This window comes from Hyla sarda, chromosome 7 (assembly GCF_029499605.1).
Source record: "Hyla sarda isolate aHylSar1 chromosome 7, aHylSar1.hap1, whole genome shotgun sequence".
NCBI classification, from domain to species: domain Eukaryota; kingdom Metazoa; phylum Chordata; class Amphibia; order Anura; family Hylidae; genus Hyla; species Hyla sarda.
In genome coordinates this window covers 59,063,814-59,078,929 of record NC_079195.1, presented here as the reverse complement: position 1 = coordinate 59,078,929, position 15,116 = coordinate 59,063,814, and the positions used below count along the sequence as shown (strand labels likewise).

Genomic DNA, 15,116 nt, shown 5'->3' with positions numbered 1-15,116 from the left:
TAATATCACCCTTGTGTCTGTTATTCTTAAATTGTATGTCAGTAATTGTGCAATAAAGATTATTTTTTATATTTATATGATACCTTTAGTGTGCTTCTATATTTCAGTGTAGCTTTTTATATATGGGATATGTACAGGGCTTTGTGAACAAGTGATCCTCCACCCCCCCGCCTCTCATCCCCACTCCCCTGAGAATCCTAGTAACCCGGCTGTCAGCACTCCCTGTGCTATGCGTGTCTGAGCACAGCATAGAACAGGGAAGGGCGGAAGTGTTACTTGACAGGCTTCAGCTGAAGTCATGCCTGCCGGGTAACGCCCACGTCTGCCCAAGAAAGCTCACAGGCAGTGAGCAAGCTTTGAAAGAAGATTATTAAAGAAATACAAAGCGAAAATGAAAAAGAAAAATTGCGAGGGCCAGGTAATGAATAGGGCAACAAAACAGCAACATAATATGAAGAAATAGACATGGTGGCAGGTACTCTTTAAGTACTTTAATAAGAATTCTGCATTTAGAAATTGCTTTTTTTCCCTAGACAAATGATTCTAAAATCATTTTTAATGTAATTGTTATTGCATGTTGAAGAAGATGTCCAGTGGTATTAAACTTATCCTCTATTCACAGGATAGGGCATGTGTCTGATCCCGAGGGGTCTAACCACTGGGACCCCCTGTGATCAGCTCCTGTGTGTGACATTTCGCACACAGCAGGTCAGCTGGTCCAAACACGCCCCCTCCATTTATCTCGATAGGAGATGAATAGAGTGGGCGTGTTTTTCGACCAGCTGATGTGCTGGTTAGGAAATGCGCTCTAAGAGAGCCAAGCCGGGGCCCAGCACGGGAGATCAGAGGAAAGGGGGAGGGGTCCCAGAGGTCAGACAGGTTTAGTTTAGTTCGATGACAGGTACTCTTTAAGGTGTGCTATCGTTTTCAAATTCAGATTTTATCAGGTAGCTTTTAACAAATAGAAGATGAGAATTGACACATATCATCTCTAACCTTTGCCTTGTATCTTAAGCCTGTCTTATAATAGGAGTCTGACAAGGCTGTGTCATCAAAGGTCACTGAAGCAATCTTAGCTGAAATACGACAACTGCCCGTAGCATTCATTTCAGTGCCTAAAAAAAAGGACATTATTTAATGTGTTGTGTAAATTGAAGTGAATATCCTTTGAGCCCCATTGTGTATATGTTTTTTAATCTAAATAGATTCAAAGGGACCAGTTTGTTACTTTCTTAAAGGAGTACTGTAGTGGAATACAATTTATCCCCTATCCAAAGGATAGGTGATAAGTTTTAGATGGGGGGGGGGGGTCCAACCCCACATCTCCCATAGAGAAACATGGAGGGGGTGTCTGCCGCGGCTTCCCGTGGGGGTCCACACGGTGCTTTCTGTGGACTGCCGCGGCCCTGTACAGTAGATTGTGGGGGTCCCAGCGGTCGAACCCCCTGCAATCTATAACTTATTCCCTATCCTTCAGATAGGGAATAAGTTATATTCCACTACAGAACTCCTTTAATAAATCTTTATATTGGCTTTTTACTCCTACAGAGCTCCAACTCCCCTGCATTAACAAAGGGTTAAATAACATTGCGTATTGCAAAATGTCAAACGTTAACAATTCTTGAATATACTATATACAGTTGAATAGTGCTCTGGTCACATGTCTCTCCTAGGCAGTTACAGGAGAAAATCCCTAGCCCAACCTTTCTTTCCCAGAAAAAGGGGAATACCTAAACCTGTAAGAACCATTCAAGGCTTGGCTTTTGCCAGAGTGACATTTTTCCTTCTATTTGCTATGAGACCTAGTCAGTCAGCAAAATGTATATTTCCTGCCCCCTGTTGTTGCTAGTGTGGTGACCCAGTACAGTATGTTGTCCAGTCCAGTAAACACTGCCTCAGGCACTTCCAGGGTCACTGTTCTGGGCCCACTATTCCAGGGGGTTTTGCATTATGCTATTGTGTGATCTTGTATTATAACTATGTTTATCAGTGTTACTGTAACCTTAAGGGAAGGGATGCAGATTAAACCAGCTGATCATGATGCCTCAATGGGGCTGAGGTACAGTATGTGTTACGCCTAGCGCTCCGGGTCCCCGCTCCTCCCCGGAGCGCTCACGGCGTCTCTCTCCCCGCAGCGCCCCGGTCGGTCCCGCTGACCGGGAGCGCTGCACTGTCATGGCCGTCGGGGATGCGATTCGCACAGCGGGACGCGCCCGCTCGCGAATCGCATCCCAGGTCACTTACCCGTCCCGGTCCCCTGCTGTCATGTGCTGGCGCGCGCGGCTCCGCTCTCTAGGGCGCGCGCGCGCCAGCTCTCTGAGACTTAAAGGGCCAGTGCACCAATGATTGGTTCCTGGCCCAATTAGCTTAATTGGCTCCCACCTGCTCCCAGACTATTTCTGATCACTGCCCCTGCACTCCCCTGCCGGATCTTGTTGCCTTGTGCCAGTGAAAGCGTTTAGTGTGTCCAAAGCCTGTGTTACCTGAACTTCTGCTATCCATCCTGACTACGAACCTTGCCGCCTGCCCCCGACCTTCTGCTACGTCTGACCTTGCCTCTGCCTAGTCCTTCTGTCCCACGCCTTCTCAGCAGTCAGCGAGGTTGAGCCGTTGCTAGTGGATACGACCTGGTTGCTACTGCCGCAGCAAGACCATCCCGCTTTGCGGCGGGCTCTGGTGAAAACCAGTAGCCTCTTAGAACCGGTCCACTAGCACGGTCCACGCCAAACCCTCGCTGACACAGCGGATCCACAACCCGTAAGCCGAATCGTGACAGTAGATCCGGCCATGGATCCCACTGAGGTGCCGCTGCCAAGTCTCGCTGACCTTCCCACGGTGGTCGCTCAGCAATCGCAGCAGATTGCCCAACAAGGACAGCAGCTGTCGCAGTTGACCGCCATGTTACAGCAACTTCTGCCTCTGCTACAGCAGCAACCATCTCCTCCGCCAGCTCCTGCACCTCCTCCGCAGCGAGTGGCCGCTCCTAGCCTCCGCCTGTCCCTGCCGGACAAATTTGATGGGGACTCTAAACTCTGCCGTGGATTTTTGTCTCAGTGTTCCCTGCATATGGAGATGTTGTCGGACTTGTTTCCTACAGAACGGTCTAAGGTGGCGTTCGTAGTAAGCCTTCTTTCAGGAAAGGCCTTGTCTTGGGCCACACCGCTCTGGGACCGCAATGATCCAGCCACAGCCACAGTCCAGTCCTTCTTCGCTGAAGTCCGGAGTGTCTTCGAGGAGCCAGCCCGAGCTTCTTCTGCCGAGACTGCCCTGTTGAACCTGGTCCAGGGTAATTCTTCAGTGGGCGAGTACGCCATCCAATTTCGTACTCTTGCTTCCGAGTTATCATGGAATAACGAGGCTCTCTGCGCGACCTTTAAAAAAGGCCTATCCAGTCGCATCAAGGATGTGCTGGCCGCACGAGAGATTCCTGCCAACCTGCAAGAACTCATCCATTTGGCTACCCGCATTGACATGCGTTTTTCTGAGCGACACCAAGAGCTCCGCCAGGAAAAAGACTTAGATCTCTGGGCACCTCTCCCACAGCATCCTTTGCAGTCTACGCCTGGGCCTCCCGCCGAGGAGGCCATGCAAGTGGATCGGTCTTGCCTGACCCAGGAAGAGAGGAATCGCCGTAGGGAAGAAAATCTCTGTCTGTACTGTGCCAGTACCGAGCATTTCTTGGTGGATTGCCCTATCCGTCCTCCACGTCTGGGAAACGCACGCACGCACCCAGCTCACGTGGGTGTGGCGTCTCTTGGTTCTAAGTCTGCTTCTCCACGTCTCACGGTGCCCGTGCGGATTTCTCCTTCAGCCAACTCCTCCCTCTCAGCCGTGGCCTGCTTGGACTCTGGTGCCTCTGGGAATTTCATTTTGGAGTCGTTTGTGAATAAATTCCGCATCCCGGTGACCCGTCTCGTCAAGCCGCTCTACATTTCCGCGGTCAACGGAGTCAGGTTGGATTGCACCGTGCGTTACCGCACAGAACCCCTCCTGATGTCTATTGGACCCCACCACGAAAGGATTGAGTTATTCGTCCTTCCCAACTGTACCTCTGAGGTCCTCCTCGGTCTGCCATGGCTCCGGCTTCATTCTCCCACCCTTGATTGGACCACCGGGGAGATCAAGAACTGGGACTCTGCCTGCCATAGGAAGTGCCTCTCCCCCCCTCCCAGTCCCGTCAGGCAAGCCTCAGTGCCTCCTCATGGCCCCCGTCCTGGTGTCACACTGCCCCGTGCCAGGCTTCGCCCTCTGCCCTCCCTCCCCATTCCCACTCCTGCTGTGCTGCCTGCCATTGAGGAAACCCTCCATTCTTTCCCGGTGCCCTCATCCCAGGGGAGGCAGTTACCGGACAAAGAAAAGGGGAGACCTAAGGGAGGGGGTACTGTTACGCCTAGCGCTCCGGGTCCCCGCTCCTCCCCGGAGCGCTCACGGCGTCTCTCTCCCCGCAGCGCCCCGGTCGGTCCCGCTGACCGGGAGCGCTGCACTGTCATGGCCGTCGGGGATGCGATTCGCACAGCGGGACGCGCCCGCTCGCGAATCGCATCCCAGGTCACTTACCCGTCCCGGTCCCCTGCTGTCATGTGCTGGCGCGCGCGGCTCCGCTCTCTAGGGCGCGCGCGCGCGCCAGCTCTCTGAGACTTAAAGGGCCAGTGCACCAATGATTGGTGCCTGGCCCAATTAGCTTAATTGGCTCCCACCTGCTCCCAGACTATATCTGATCACTGCCCCTGCACTCCCCTGCCGGATCTTGTTGCCTTGTGCCAGTGAAAGCGTTTAGTGTGTCCAAAGCCTGTGTTACCTGAACTTCTGCTATCCATCCTGACTACGAACCTTGCCGCCTGCCCCCGACCTTCTGCTACGTCTGACCTTGCCTCTGCCTAGTCCTTCTCTCCCACGCCTTCTCAGCAGTCAGCGAGGTTGAGCCGTTGCTAGTGGATACGACCTGGTTGCTACTGCCGCAGCAAGACCATCCCGCTTTGCGGCGGGCTCTGGTGAAAACCAGTAGCCTCTTAGAACCGGTCCACTAGCACGGTCCACGCCAAACCCTCGCTGACACAGCGGATCCACAACCCGTAAGCCGAATCGTGACAGTATGGAGAGGAGTTAGGAGGGGTGCTGTGGTGATCCAGAGGAGGCCTAAAAGAAAACCTTTCATGTGAGCAGCAACACCATTCTGCAGGTGTTCCTCGCACAGGTGAAGTCGGTAATTCCTAGCTATGGGCAACAGGAGTTGGTGAGTTGATGGGCCACATAGTGCTAGTCCGGGACAGTGTCAGTAGAAAGCCTCAGACAGCTGTGTCTCAAGGTCTAGTTCATACCCTAGCAGTGTAGCTTCAAAGGGACATTTTGCAGAACCCTAGCCTGCGTTAGTGGTGTCCAGCTAAAAGTCTAAAATCCCAAGTCTAAAGCTTACAATACCTAAGCCAGTCAAGTAAATCCACTACAAGTCTCAGCAATGCAAAAAGCTCCCAAGGGTTACTTTGCATCTCCCCTGCTCTTATCTGTATTGTAAAGGATTTTTACTATCATTCCTGCCTCAGAAAAATATAGTTTTTCGTAACCTGCCTCTATAGTCCCCAGCGCTTGACCCAGAAGAACTGTCTAAACCTTAATGCGAGGAGATCAATGCTACTTGGCGTCACGAACTGTTAGTTATTATTGCCATCCCATACACCACCATCCCATGCCATTGTAACCCTGCCTTATCACAGTAGGCATATCTGCCTCATGCCTCATACCTAGGTCTACAATCAAGTCACTGTTCCTGCTTCTATTCACGCTGTGAGAATATCATCCTATATGTTTCCTGTCTCAGATAGGAACATTTTTGTCCTACAAGGATCTCTCTGAATTACACTGATCTTTTGAGGGCCAACTGGTCTGGTCAGTGCTGACTGTTTACCATTTCAGGAAGACTTTTGTGGGCTTTTCCAAGTGTTATGTCACAGATTGCTACCAAAAAGTAAACAAAGTGAAGTCTATATTTGCATCTTGTACCACAGTGAACCAACTTGTGAAGATTGTCATTCAACAGTTTAAGTAATTTTGGAACAGAGAACCAGTGAGCACATACATCTACATTAGTCATTATACATACCCATGCTTAGGAAGCATCTCAAGATTGCTAAATTCGGTAAAGCTGCTACAAAAGGGCTAATTAAAGGGACAGTGACCAAATATCCATCCTCCTGACCTACCAAGATGCTTTTAAGCATCTGCACTACCATACTACCTTTTTCACAAGAACTTTGGTTAAGTTTTACAAGTTGTTTCGTGGAATTCTAGTGTCCAGAAGGTCCCATTCCTGCCTTTTTTTACAGGAATAGCTTCATTGACAAAAGGGTTGGGGTCACAGAAAAATATTGGTTTCACTAGATCTCTCTGTCATGTGACATATACTGTGAGGACTATAACACCCAGCAGAACCCAGCACCTTGACATCATCTCCCCTAGTGGCTGCCACAGGGGCGGGTCACCACTTTAACTTATCTGAGGGGGCAGAAAAACTAGAATTCACCCTTCCCATCACTATATAGTAAAAAGTAAGTCTAAATGAATTTATATAACTGCAATCATAAAATATTAAAATGATGGTAAATAACAGTTCTGTTCTTTTATTCTGTGCATGACTAATGGATGCAGTAGGAGAAACCACTACAGAAAGAGCATGTGTTAGTGATGCTGGCCCTTGGGTCAGTGGTTTTCCGTACCTGTAGGTTGGAGGTGCCAACTCTTCAGAATATAACCTTCAAATGCACAGGAATATTGGAAGATTACATTTTAGAAATCTCTATCATTACCTACAAGAATTAGTAACCTTACCCGTCTCATTTTCTACAAGACAGGCCTGAACATCAAAGTTTAATTGGTAGTCATACGACCGTAGCTGAAATGGTTCAGTAGATACTTCAACTTCTAGACACCCATTGTTGTCAGTCTGTAAAAATAGTAAAAACACTTACATACATTTACACTGAAAGTCCTATCCTTCAATGTGACAGGGAACTAAAATATTCAGTTTCCTGTCGTTAAAAGTTAAAGAGGATACTTATAAATGAAACTCAAAGGGGCTTGTAGGCAAGGAGAAATGATGCAATGCATCTCTGTGTATACAGATCAATGGTAACAATAATCTAATGGGCTGTTACTATTAGATCACTGGTGTTGGTGATCTCTATAAGGCTGCATTCACATCTCGTTTTTTAGATATACGGGTGCCGGATACGGCTGGGGGAGGGGAAAACCGGGCACTCCCGTACCCCAGCCGGATCAGCCCGTAAATCCATTTACTTTAATGAGCCGACCGGAGTCAAACGGTGACTCCGGTTGGCTCAGTTTTGACCCGTATGCGGTTTCCCAACCGGACCTAAAACTGTAGTGTACTATGGTTTTAGGTCCAGTCACAAAACCAGATACGGGTCAAAACTGAGCTGACCGGAGTCACCGTTTGACTCCGGTCGGCTAATTAAAGTAAATGGATTTACGGGGTGATCTGGCTGGGGTACGGGAGCGCCCGGGTTTCCCCTCCCCCAGACAGTCCGGCACCCGTATGTAAAAAACGAGATGTGAATGCAGCCTAAGACAGAACTGCACACACAGATCTTGTATTCTCTGCTTCTCCTCTTTCACTTTGCATCATTATTTTTAATTATTTTCTTAGAAAATTTCTCTGGGCCAAGAGTGATCGATAATACTGAATTATTTTTTCTGTTCTCATTTCCAAAGGGCTTCTTATCATTTCATACCTGGCCTTTGTATTCTTTGCATATATCGACTGGGCAAAATAGACTCATCCAGAAATAGCAAATAGCTCTTCGGCATAATTTTGCCGTAAACTCTCCTTGGACAGATTTTCCGAATGTGTACCTGAAAAGGGAAGAATAATGATCAGCACTGAAACCAAGTATGTAACAAATGTGAATATAGAACTGCTAGACCAGAAATGTTTGTACTGTCCAGAAAATGACTTGAGCCATGATATTGCAGCATATGCAGCACCATAGGAGTTCAGTGATTGATCTACCATAATCGCTAGTTGGACATATATTAACTAAAGGTGCTAAAAAATGCCATTTACCTTATATTGTGCATCCACTTATATTATAAGTGTAAACTGGGACAAAGAGACACCTAATCTTCAGGCCATTTATTTGTGATGTTGAAGTACAGTGTGAATGAATGGTTAAATGGCTTGAAATAACAGTATTAAAGGGGTACTCCGGTGGAAAACATTTTTTTAAATCAACTGGTGCCAAAAAGTTAAACAGATTTGGAAATTACTTCTATTAAAAAATCTTAATCCTTCCAGTTGCTGAATACTACAGAGGAAATTCTTTTCTTTATTTTCTTTTTTTCTGTCTGTCCACAGTGCTCTTCTGACACCTCTGTCCATTTTAGGAACTGTCCAGAGCAGCATAGGTTTGCTATGGGGATTTTCTCCTGCTCTGGACAGTTCCTGACACGGACAGAGGTGTCAGCAGAGAGCACTGTGGACAGAAAGAAAAGAAATCCAAAAAGAAAAGAATCTCCTCTGTAGTATACAGCAGCTAATAAGTACTGGAAGGATTAAGATTTTTTAATAGAAGTAATTTACAAATCTGTTTAACTTTCTGGCACCAATTGATTGAAAAGAAAAAAAAAAAGTTTTCCATCGGAGTACCCTTGAAAACTTTCCTGTACACAGACTTTCGATGACTTTTTATACTTTAATATGTGGCCAACAAAACAACTGTCACGATGCCGGCTGGCAGGTAGTGGATCCTCTGTGCCAGAGAGGGATTGGCGTGGACCGTGCTAGTGGATCGGTTCTAAGTCACTACTGGTTTTCACCAGAGCCCGCCGCAAAGCGGGATGGTCTTGCTGCGGCGGTAGTGACCAGGTCGTATCCACTAGCAACAGCTCAACCTCTCTGACTGCTGAAGATAGGCGCGGTACAAGGGAGTAGACAGAAGCAAGGTCGGACGTAGCAGAAGGTCGGGGCAGGCAGCAAGGATCGTAGTCGGGGGCAACGGCAGGAGGTCTGGAACACAGGCTAGGAACACACAAGGAAACGCTTTCACTGGCACAATGGCAACAAGATCCGGCGAGGGAGTGAAGGGGAAGTGAAGTATAAATAGGGAGTGCACAGGTGAACACACTAATTGGAACCACTGCGCCAATCAGCGGCGCAGTGGCCCTTTAAATCGCAGAGACCCGGCGCGCGCGCGCCCTAGGGAGCGGGGCCGCGCGCGCCGGGACAGGACAGACGGAGAGCGAGTCAGGTACGGGAGCCGGGATGCGCATCGCGAGCGGGCGCTACCCGCATCGCGAATCGCATCCCGGCTGGAGACGGTATCGCAGCGCACCGGGTCAGTGGAGCTGCCCGGAGCGCTGCGGTAGCGAGAGAGAAGCGAGCGCTCCGGGGAGGAGCGGGGACCCGGAGCGCTCGGCGTAACAGTACCCCCCCCCTTGGGTCTCCCCCTCTTCTTAGAGCCTGAGAACCTGAGGAGCAGACTTTTGTCTAGGATGTTGTCCTCAGGTTCCCAGGATCTCTCTTCAGGTCCACAGCCCTCCCAATCCACCAAAAAGAACCTTTTTCCTCTGACCGTCTTGAAGGCCAGTATCTCTTTCACTGAGAAGACGTCAGAAGAACCGGAGACAGGAGTGGGAGAAACTAATTTGGGAGAGAAACGGTTGATGATGAGTGGTTTAAGAAGAGAGACATGAAAGGCATTAGGAATACGGAGAGAAGGAGGAAGAAGAAGTTTGTAAGAGACAGGATTAATTTGGCACAAGACTTTGAAAGGACCAAGATAGCGTGGACCCAGTTTGTAACTGGGGACACGAAAGCGGACATATTTAGCGGAGAGCCATACCTTGTCTCCGGGAGCAAAAATGGGGGGAGCTCTTCTTTTCTTATCGGCAAACTTTTTCATGCGAGATGAAGCCTGTAAAAGAGAATCTTGGGTCTCTTTCCATATGGTGGAAAGATCACGAGTCACTTCATCTACAGCGGGCAAACCAGAGGGCAAGGGAGTAGGGAGGGGGGGAAGAGGGTGACGGCCGTACACCACGAAAAATGGGGATTTGGAGGAAGATTCAGAGACTCTAAAGTTATACGAGAATTCGGCCCATGGTAGAAGATCTGCCCAATCATCCTGGCGGGAGGAAACAAAATGTCGTAAATAATCACCCAAGACCTGGTTAATTCTTTCTACTTGTCCATTGGATTGAGGATGATATGCAGAAGAAAAGTTTAATTTAATCTTGAGTTGTTTACAGAGAGCCCTCCAGAATTTTGACACGAATTGGACGCCTCTATCCGAGACTATCTGTGTGGGCAACCCGTGAAGACGAAAAATGTGTACAAAAAATTGTTTAGCCAACTGAGGCGCTGAAGGAAGACCAGGAAGAGGGATGAAATGTGCCATCTTGGAGAATCGATCAACGACCACCCAAACAACAGTGTTGCCACGGGATGGGGGTAGGTCTGTAATAAAATCCATACCAATCAGAGACCAAGGCTGTTCGGGGACAGGCAGAGGATGAAGAAAACCAGCGGGCTTCTGGCGAGGAGTCTTATCCCGGGCACAGACAGTGCATGCTCGCACAAAGTCCACGACATCCGTCTCCAGAGTCGGCCACCAATAGAAGCGAGAGATGAGTTGCACAGATTTCTTGATGCCTGCATGACCTGCGAGATGGGAGGAGTGACCCCATTTGAGGATTCCGAGGCGTTGGCGTGGAGAGACGAAGGTCTTTCCTGGAGGAGTTTGCCTGATGGAGGCTGGAGAAGTGGAAATCAGGCAGTCAGGAGGAATGATGTGTTTCGGAGAGAGTTCAACTTCCGAGGCATCCGAGGAACGAGAGAGAGCATCGGCCCTAATGTTCTTATCGGCAGGCCGTAAGTGAATTTCAAAATTAAATCGGGCAAAGAACAGAGACCACCTGGCCTGGCGAGGATTCAGCCGTTGGGCAGACTGGAGATAGGAGAGGTTCTTGTGATCGGTGTAAATAATAACTGGAAATCTTGATCCCTCCAGCAGATGCCTCCATTCCTCAAGTGCTAATTTAATGGCTAGAAGCTCTCGATCCCCGATGGAGTAGTTCCTCTCCGCCGGAGAGAAGGTCCTAGAAAAAAAACCACAAGTAACAGCATGCCCGGAAGAATTTTTTTGTAGAAGGACCGCTCCAGCTCCTACAGAGGAGGCATCAACCTCCAATAGGAAGGGTTTAGATGGGTCAGGTCTGGAGAGCACGGGAGCCGAAGAAAAGGCAGACTTGAGCCGTTTAAAGGCGTCTTCCGCTTGAGGAGGCCAAGACTTGGGATTGGCATTTTTTTTGGTTAAAGCCACGATAGGAGCCACAACGGTAGAAAAATGTGGAATAAATTGCCTGTAATAATTGGCGAACCCCAAAAAACGTTGGATAGCACGGAGTCCGGAGGGGCGTGGCCAATCTAAGACGGCAGAGAGTTTGTCTGGATCCATTTGTAGTCCCTGGCCAGAGACCAAGTATCCTAGGAAAGGAAGAGATTGGCATTCAAACAGACATTTCTCTATCTTGGCATAAAGTTGATTGTCACGAAGTCTCTGAAGAACCATACGGACATGCTGGCGGTGTTCTTCTAGATTGGCAGAAAAAATCAGGATATCGTCCAGATATACTGTCACGATGCCGGCTGGCAGGTAGTGGATCCTCTGTGCCAGAGAGGGATTGGCGTGGACCGTGCTAGTGGACCGGTTCTAAGCCACTACTGGTTTTCACCAGAGCCCGCCGCAAAGCGGGATGGTCTTGCTGCGGCGGTAGTGACCAGGTCGTATCCACTAGCAACGGCTCACCTCTCTGGCTGCTGAAGATAGGCGCGGTACAAGGGAGTAGGCAGAAGCAAGGTCGGACGTAGCAGAAGGTCGGGGCAGGCAGCAAGGATTGTAGTCAGGGGCAACGGCAGAAGGTCTGGAAACACAGGCAAGGAACACACAAGGAACGCTTTCACTGGCACTAAGGCAACAAGATCCGGCAAGGGAGTGCAAGGGAAGTGAGGTAATATAGGGAAGTGCACAGGTGATTACCCTAATTGGAACCACTGCGCCAATCAGCGGTGCAGTGGCCCTTTAAATCGCAGAGACCCGGCGCGCGCGCGCCCTAGGGAGCGGGGCCGCGCGCGCCGGGACAGAACAGACGGGGAGCGAGTCAGGTAGGGGAGCCGGGGTGCGCATCGCGAGCGGGCGCTACCCGCATCGCGAATCGCATCCCGGCTGGCAGCGGGATCGCAGCGCCCCGGGTCAGAGGACGTGACCGGAGCGCTGCAGCGGAGAGAGTGAAGCGAGCGCTCCGGGGAGGAGCGGGGACCCGGAGCGCTCGGCGTAACAGTACCCCCCCCCTTGGGTCTCCCCCTCTTCTTGGAGCCTGAGAACCTGAGGAGCAGACTTTTGTCAAGGATGTTGTCCTCAGGTTCCCAGGATCTCTCTTCAGGACCACAACCCTCCCAGTCTACTAAAAAAAAATTTTTCCCTCTGACCTTTTTGGCAGCCAAAATTTCCTTGACCGAGAAGACGTCCGAGGAGCCGGAAACAGGAGTGGGAGGAACAGATTTGGGAGAAAAACGGTTGAGGATGAGTGGTTTGAGAAGAGAGACGTGAAAGGCATTAGGGATACGAAGAGAAGGAGGAAGAAGAAGTTTATAAGAGACAGGATTAATTTGACACAAAATTTTGAAAGGACCAAGATAGCGTGGTCCCAACTTGTAGCTAGGGACACGGAAGCGGACATATTTAGCGGAGAGCCATACCTTGTCTCCAGGGGAAAAAACGGGGGGAGCTCTTCTTTTCTTATCCGCGAACCTCTTCATGCGTGAAGAAGCCTGTAAGAGAGAATTTTGGGTCTCTCTCCATATAATGGAAAGGTCACGAGAAATTTCATCCACAGCGGGCAGACCAGAGGGCAAGGGGGTAGGGAGGGGGGGAAGAGGGTGACGGCCGTACACCACGAAAAATGGGGATTTGGAGGAAGATTCAGAGACCCTGAAGTTATACGAGAATTCGGCCCATGGAAGGAGATCTGCCCAGTCATCCTGGCGGGAGGAAACAAAATGTCGCAAATAATCACCCAAGATCTGGTTAATTCTTTCTACTTGTCCATTGGACTGGGGATGATATGCAGAGGAAAAATTTAATTTAATCTTGAGTTGTTTACAGAGAGCCCTCCAGAATTTAGACACGAATTGGACACCTCTATCCGAGACAATCTGCGTAGGCAACCCGTGAAGACGAAAAATGTGTACAAAAAATTGTTTAGCCAACTGAGGCGCAGAAGGAAGACCAGGAAGAGGGATGAAATGTGCCATTTTGGAGAATCGATCAACGACCACCCAAATAACAGTGTTGCCACGGGAAGGGGGTAAATCAGTAATAAAATCCATACCAATCAGAGACCAAGGCTGTTCGGGGACAGGCAGAGGATGAAGAAAACCAGCGGGCTTCTGGCGAGGAGTCTTATCCCGGGCACAGATAGTGCAGGCTCGCACAAAGTCCCCAACATCCGTCTCCAGAGTCGGCCACCAATAGAAGCGGGAGATGAGTTGCACAGATTTCTTGATGCCCGCATGACCTGCGAGATGGGAGGAGTGACCCCATTTGAGGATTCCGAGGCGTTGGCGTGGAGAAACAAAGGTCTTCCCTGGAGGAGTCTGCCTGATGGAGGCAGGAGAAGTGGAGATCAGGCAGTCAGGTGGAATGATGTGTTGCGGAGGGAGATCAACTTCTGAGGCATCCGAGGAACGAGAGAGAGCATCGGCCCTAATGTTCTTATCGGCAGGACGAAAGTGAATCTCAAAATTAAATCGGGCAAAGAACAGAGACCACCGGGCCTGGCGAGGATTCAGCCGTTGGGCAGACTGGAGGTAGGAGAGGTTCTTGTGGTCGGTGTAGATAATAACAGGAGAACTTGATCCCTCCAGCAGATGCCTCCATTCCTCAAGTGCTAATTTAATGGCTAGAAGCTCTCGATCCCCGATGGAGTAGTTCCTCTCCGCTGGAGAGAAGGTCCTAGAGAAAAAACCACAAGTGACAGCATGCCCGGAAGAATTTTTTTGTAGAAGAACAGCTCCAGCTCCCACTGAGGAGGCATCAACCTCCAATAGGAAGGGTTTGGAAGGGTCAGGTCTGGAGAGGACGGGAGCCGAAGAAAAGGCAGACTTGAGTCGTTTAAAGGCGTCTTCTGCTTGAGGAGGCCAGGACTTGGGATCAGCACTTTTTTTGGTTAAAGCCACGATAGGAGCCACAATGGTAGAAAAATGTGGAATAAATTGCCTGTAATAATTGGCGAACCCCAAAAAGCGTTGGATAGCACGGAGTCCGGAGGGGCGTGGCCAATCTAAGACGGCAGAGAGTTTGTCTGGATCCATCTGTAGTCCCTGGCCAGAGACCAAATATCCTAGAAAAGGAAGAGATTGGCATTCAAACAGACATTTCTCAATTTTGGCATAGAGTTGGTTGTCACGAAGTCTCTGAAGAACCATACGGACATGCTGGCGGTGTTCTTCTAGATTGGCAGAAAAAATTAGGATATCGTCCAGATATACAACAACACAGGAGTATAACAGATCACGAAAAATTTCATTGACAAAGTCTTGGAAGACGGCAGGGGCGTTGCACAGTCCAAAGGGCATGACCAGATACTCAAAGTGTCCATCTCTGGTGTTAAATGCCGTTTTCCACTCGTCCCCCTCTCTGATGCGGATGAGGTTATAGGCGCCTCTTAAGTCCAATTTAGTGAAGATGTGGGCACCTTGGAGGCGATCAAAGAGTTCAGAGATGAGGGGTAAGGGGTAGCGGTTCTTAACCGTGATTTTATTAAGACCGCGGTAGTCAATGCAAGGACGTAGGGAGCCATCTTTTTTGGACACAAAGAAAAATCCGGCTCCGGCAGGAGAGGAGGATTTACGGATAAAGCCCTTCTTTAGATTCTCCTGGACGTATTCGGACATGGCAAGAGTCTCTGGGGCAGAGAGAGGATAAATTCTGCCCCGGGGTGGAGTAGTACCCGGGAGGAGGTCGATAGGGCAATCATAAGGCCTGTGAGGAGGTAGTGTCTCAGCTTGTTTTTTGCAGAAAACATCCGCGAAGTCCATATAGGCC

General features: G+C 49.5%; 1 protein-coding gene across 3 annotated transcripts in view; it reads right to left on the bottom strand.

The window, feature by feature from the left end:
- The window catches only part of LOC130281672 (alpha-2-macroglobulin-like protein 1), a 152,088-nt gene that overhangs the window by 67,557 nt on the left and 69,415 nt on the right, over positions 1-15,116 (bottom strand). For all 3 annotated transcript variants that reach the window (XR_008846075.1, XM_056529137.1, XM_056529136.1), the window contains 3 exons: positions 7,746-7,866; positions 6,823-6,937; positions 997-1,115 (listed from right to left, as the gene is read on the bottom strand). Coding sequence is in view for 2 of the 3 variants with exons in the window: in XM_056529137.1 (XP_056385112.1) it covers positions 997-1,115; positions 6,823-6,937; positions 7,746-7,866 (355 nt within the window). In the remaining variant the exon portion in view is untranslated. The remainder of the gene's footprint in view (positions 1-996; positions 1,116-6,822; positions 6,938-7,745; positions 7,867-15,116) is intronic.